The following is a 6,200-nucleotide window of genomic DNA, read 5'->3' as shown; positions in this document are numbered from 1 at the left end:
CATATCTACGATGACTGCCGCCACGTTTGATAACTCGATGATTTGTGACATTTTCTGGGAAGGACACATCCTGTTATTGTCCCAATCCTGCATTTTAGAGTCAACGAGACACAACACACACACACACACACACACAAGAGGTCTTAGCGGAAGCTTAGCTGCCTCATCTGATCTTTTCCAAATTCATCATATTCTGTTGTGGGGAAGAAGTGTCCTTCTGAGCTCACTTCCTTATCCATCTGTCTCAGCCACTCTGAGATGATCTGTGCCATCCACACACAAAGCCTGGAGCGCTGTTGAATTATCCTGGAATGCCCCATTCTCATATTACCCCACATTCCCCCAACACTGAATGCCCAGTTGACTTCACTTCTTACTGTCAACCTGACTAAAAACAAACAGCAGCTGGCCAGGAGAAACTCCAGGAAGGCATTTGTTTTTACAAAGTGGATATGTAGAGAGCAGGTTTGTTTTGCTGGAAGTGGTTCTCTTCCTCTCTACCTTGGCCCTGGGCCGCGGGCCCTTTCGGGTCCTGGCTGGTAAGAGTGGAGAACGGACGCTGAGTGGCTGTCAACTGGATCTGCTGGCAGTAAGAGCGTCCTGCCCAGCCTGAACCCAGACGGTGCTGCTGTCGAAGGCCCGGAGCGGGCTGCCTCCAGCCCAGCTTACGTCAGTCACCAACAAACCGCAAGGTTTGTGTTAGAGTTTCAAACAAACTCCCTGCCTATTGCTATGGCAGTATGGACCACCCCCATGGAAGCCTGTCTGCGCCCGTGTTTACCATAAACAGTCACCTCGTTTTCTGCTGAATCTAAAGGAAGACGAGGATGGTTTAGGGTTTCCTGGTGTCATCGAGACATCCAAAAACTCCAACGAAAATAAATGAAACACTCTGAGCACGGTCAAAATGTAACCGGTGATTCATTAAAGCTGTAAATTTGAAATCAGCTCTGAACAAAGGACCTCTTGACTGGTCTTTCTCAGTTTTGTGCAACCAGGTAATTTTCATAGCTAAGTAATGACTGCCTTTTAAACCTTGGTCACCGCATAAATGCAATAAAGTAACTGTCGGAATTTTTAGGGGAAGCAGAGTCATGTCAGGAACGGAGCTGAGACAGACTGGCACTGTCAGGTTTTAATAAATAAATGTTAGTATTATTATTGCAGATTGTCAGGAGATTATTCTCAGCATGAATCATGAGTAGATCACATCAGCGAATGTCGTTAGTTAAGTCTATGCTGCTTTGTCTTGTGGAGTTTGCCCACAAACTGAAAACTGTCAGAGCCGTCGTTTCGTGTTTCTCCTCCTGTTGATCACGTATTCAGATGTTTATCTGTTTGGGTCAAGGTGCTCAAAGCCATGGGAGAGTGAATGCCCTGAGGGCGCAGCGCATAGCATCACTATCTCTACCTTTCCTGTTTACATTGCTGGCTTGATGTCCAGCTATGCTGACCTCAGATCAGCAGGAAGAGCAGTCACTGTTGTCAGTGCTGGGAAGTGACATCACTGAGGGCTGAATCCAGTTGTTTGTTTTCCTTCTGTCACCTCTGGCGTTTTCCTCTGAACATACATTTGGTGTGATTCAGATCATTTCCACACCAGATCATGTTTGTAAGTCCAAAAAGAAAGTGTGGCACTCAGTATAGCTCAGTGAAATACAATTGGCTGCCTTTTATCTTTTTATCTTTTTTTTTTTTTTTTTTGGGTGACTGTAATACCGTCACAAAGAAGTTTGACTTGTTCCATATTCAGCACATGTCAACAACCCAAATATTCCACAAAAAGTCATGTTTGGCAACCAACATCAAGAAATGGTATGGCTTCCCCACAGCCGGCAGGTTCCAGTATGACTGGTATTTCATGAGGTGACAGAAGACACTGAAACCAAACCCACAGAAGAATAATAAGATAATTTTCCATTGAAGTTTTCAAGAAAGTTGAAACATTCTTTTTGCCGAGTGCTTTAAAAAACAGTGCACAATAATAATACATGGGTGTTATTTTAAGGAAAAATGTAGTCACGCTAACAGTGACTACGTTTTTCCATTAACAGTGTTATTACCTGATAAATAAAAATCATTCAAGCCATTAGATTTGAAAGCTTTCTCACTTTTCTTTGACAAAATGCTTTCATTATTCCTTTTGTCATCGATTGCTGAACTTTCTGTATATAATGTTGTAGAACACTTCCCCCTCTTAGTGAATGAATCACTAATCATTCAAAAACTCACAGAACATTTTTTGTTCTATTAATGTTTGATTTTGAACACTATTGCATGATTTCAAAACAACAAATTTCTGGAATATGTCATCATTGGCAGGGAAAGGCCTGACATTGCACACTTGTGGTTTGCAGTTTAATGAAACCAGTCTTGAACTCCTGCGCAGAGTTTTGTACAATCTTGGGACACTGTTTAAATGTGAATAAAAACAGAATGCAACGGTTTGCAAATCTATTAAACTCAGATTTTATTCATAGTAAGTCACAAAATGTAGAATTTGTCATTTTAAATTTGATGGCAACAACAAATCTTCACCATCAAGAAGAGGAAATTGCACAGCATCAGTTTTCTTTCTTCTCTTTTTTTCATGTGGACATTTGTGGAGTAATGTCTGGTAAAAATTAAATCTCTTACAAAATACTTGGTGCTTTTTGTATTAATGTTACTTTTTGCAATCAGTTAAACCAGCCAGCTGCTTTAGGGGAGATAGATTTGGCTTTCTTGAGACAGAGCTACATTAGCGTGTTAGCGCTATTTATGCTGAAAGTTGGTGGCTTTGCTTGACTCATATTTCCTGGAAATCTATGAGAGTGGAACCAATCCTGTTGAGGGTTGGGTAGCACTGTGTTACATACATCAGATTATTGAAAATAAAGGTTCTACAGTCTTCCAAAATCACAATGGAAAAAAACTTAAAAAATACATTGTCAACATTTACTTAATTTAATTTTTGTTAAACATTTTTTTAAAAGGCAACAATTGTGTCCGTATACATCTGCGATCTAAGGAGACCAGCTCCTGGACTTTTGAGATATAAATTTCCTGTTCTTGTCTGATATAGGATTCTAGCTTCTTTGTTGTATTTTCCATGTATTTTAACCAGTTTTCAGCTGGTAGTTCAGCCAGACTCCATGTTGTTCTAATATGTGCTGGTATGTGGTTTAGCAATGTCTTGCTGAAATGTGCAAGGTCTTACTTTAAATACCTCGTCTGGATATGCGCAGAAGATTTGTTTTTGTTTGCAGAGTGGTCAACCGCCGCCTCTCTAACATGCTCTTTTTATACCCAGTCATGTTACTGACCTGTTGCTAACAGCAACAGTTACTCTGTTGTTGCACCACCCTGAACTGCTTGAAATTTGTTGCTGCCATCAAATTTATTTTGCTCTATTGTGAATGGATTTAGGAGGTTTGCAAATCATTGCAGTGCTTTTATTCACACTTTACATTTTTGGAATTGCAGATTGTGCCTTAAAAATGGGAGAAAATAATGCGCAGCGTCTGTTTCTTCAGGACTTTTCTAGTTTTAACAGACTTTCTCCTGAATGTACACCTTAAATTGCATAATGTGCAAATATGTATCTTAGGACAATTTCTAAATAGTTTAATGTGTACAGATAAAAACATTTAAATTGAAACTTAAATCTGTCTCCAAACTGGTTTTTAACATCACTGAAACAAACGTCGCTGATGTAATCCAATAACATTCGGACCAGAAGAGTCTGTTATACATGCCCGTTTTAATAATCTGATAGAAAACATTTGCTGAGCACAACATACACCGTTTTACAGTATACTGTGAAGAAAACACTGAAAAAATACATTTGAAACAATGGTATAAATTTCAGCAAATATTCTTATAGCTGTACAATGACCTGTCACCGTACACATTATGCTGCAGTAAATATCCAGCCTTCGCCAGGAACAAAAGGACTAAAAAAGCTTCTGCTGCGCCTCGTATGAAGCGCTGCTGGCTTCCACTGCACAAACACTTCTGGCTGGGATTTCAAACGAAACATACTTTTCAAATCGTCAAAATTGACCTGCATAACTTTATGCTATGGTCTCATAGCAAAATACCTTGCTATACACGGATGAACCAACAAAGCAGTTCAGTCAAACTGTCATTTGACACGTGGTAGTGCATATAAATAACAAATATACAGCGAATATTATCAATTCAGTATTAACATATACAAGAAAATGTAATAAATACACTGTTACAAACAGCTTAAGGGTCAGCACAACACAGTTGGGTGCAACACGACTGTGCAACTCTGTGACCACTTAAATACACTCTCGCATCCTCACACGCACACACACACACACACACACGCACAGGAGAAGAATGACATATCGTGAAACATGAAACCGATCTCCCCGTATTATGACCATACAACGTGGTACCTCTAAGGAAGTGTTTGGACAGATCAGCAAACAGCTGCATAACTGTCGACGTATTCAAAGTGCTGCAATGAAAAACTACAAGATTCAATTATTCCATTACTGACAGGTGTTTCTGAAACTGCGCGTTCAGCCTTGAAGTCATTCAAAGTTCAAAATGAGTCAGCCTATTCATGAGAATACTGCTAACCACAACAGGTGTGTTGTGTGAGGCAATGAAAAGGGGAATTACAGGGCGGAGACGGTTTTTCCACATGGGATGGGGCTTAAACGCAACTGGGTTATGAAATATTTTCTTTTCCACTTTAATCTTGGAAGATTGTAGTGAGAATTTAGTCTGTAACTGGCTTTAAGTGAGAGGGAATCAATCCCGCTGCCGCTCGGAAGTTTGACTTGTCACACCATTTACTCTTTGGAAATGCGATCATTCTTTTGAGGGGTGGCAGTGAATCCAACAAAGTGCTTTCCTTACAGGATCTTTGGAGTTTTGGTTTCTGTTCTACAAAAAAACAAAGAAAGGTTTTTTACTCTTTTACGAAATCTAGCCTATGAGTCATTTAATTGCTTACGCAGTTACTTATTTGGATAAATCAAATCAAATTATTTGGTTTGACATGCTTGCTATGGTCTCTCCTTTAAGTTACAGATGCTGTCTTTGTCTTGGTTTAACTGTGTGTGCCACAAAGTGCAAAGTGTGCTGGGAAGTCAGCTGATTTTTTTATAATATACATCCATTAGTGAAGAACAAGCTTATACTATTGCCAGAACATGAGGAAGACTGTGTGAGACAGCTATGTCCGTTTTGTAGAAAATCTGACACACAGCTACATGAATGTGTTCAATAAATTATTTAAAAAAAAACAACTTACAAAAACACACACTTGTAAAAAAAGGCACGCTACTCTTTTTAGACAAGTGTTAAAAAAACACTACTGGGTTAGAAATAACTTGCTGACCAGTAGCTGTGGTTGGACAATATAGGGTCGTATCCAATCTCGACACGATACAAAGAATCTAAATGAACATTTAAAAAAAATGTCCTGAAGTGCAAGTTTGAAATTTAGACTTGTCCCAGTCCACGGATTCATACGTCCACTTCACATTCTCTGCCTGAAAGAACCCAGGTTAGGCTCTGCAGTCCAACAGTAGCCCCTTCTGTAAAGAACAGAGCCTACACTCTTCCAGCTCCCTTCCAGGGGGTCTCAAAGACAAACTACCGCAGGGTTTCCAAGCCTCATTCGCAGGGGTGCCCCACATTCAGTCAGGCCCTCTTTGCCAAGCAGCTCCCGCCAGAGCCAAATTGCAGGATTGCTCCACTGCAATAAAATGAATTCACCAAAAACGTGCTACGCTCCAAGAACACCACCGGTTAAGCTATGTTTCCTCCGGGGAGCCGTCATGTGTTGTCATTTCTGCCCCTTCCTGATCACAGGGAAGATGCTGTAATGTCACATTGTCACAACTGTCAGCCGTGTCCATCATTCCACTGTCTTCACCTTGTCCTTCCTGGTCATCCAGCGTTAGATCGAACTTGAATTTACTCTCTACAGGCCGCCCTTCCACCTCCCCGTGAGGTCCTCCTTCTCCATCACTGGTGTAGAAAGGAGGTGAGGGGCTCTGGGGGATCATGCTTTGGTACCAGTTCCTGTTGTCCTCTAGTGTATCCAGGATGTCTTGGGCATCGGGATGGACCAGGTCAGCCCACGTCTCCCACAGAGGATGCACTATGTAATCAATGAAGCTAACCTAGAAAAGATAAACAGAGAAGATGTCAGTAAATATGAAAAATAACCA

At 40.7% G+C, this 6,200-nt stretch overlaps 1 protein-coding gene across 1 annotated transcript in view; it reads right to left on the bottom strand.

Annotated features, from left to right (window-relative positions):
- Window positions 1-3,723: 3,723 nt before the first annotated feature.
- Window positions 3,724-6,200, bottom strand: part of LOC102791018 (3',5'-cyclic-AMP phosphodiesterase 4B-like) — a 45,063-nt gene continuing 42,586 nt past the window's right edge. Inside the window, exon 18 of the mRNA XM_006786913.2 lies at window positions 3,724-6,152. Within this exon, the coding sequence (XP_006786976.1) occupies window positions 5,781-6,152 (372 nt within the window). The 3' untranslated portion in view covers window positions 3,724-5,780. The remainder of the gene's footprint in view (window positions 6,153-6,200) is intronic.

Source organism: Neolamprologus brichardi, chromosome 18, assembly GCF_056152115.1.
Source record: "Neolamprologus brichardi isolate AB-2024 chromosome 18, ASM5615211v1, whole genome shotgun sequence".
Taxonomy (NCBI): domain Eukaryota; kingdom Metazoa; phylum Chordata; class Actinopteri; order Cichliformes; family Cichlidae; genus Neolamprologus; species Neolamprologus brichardi.
This window is presented reverse-complemented; position numbering and strand designations above follow the sequence as displayed.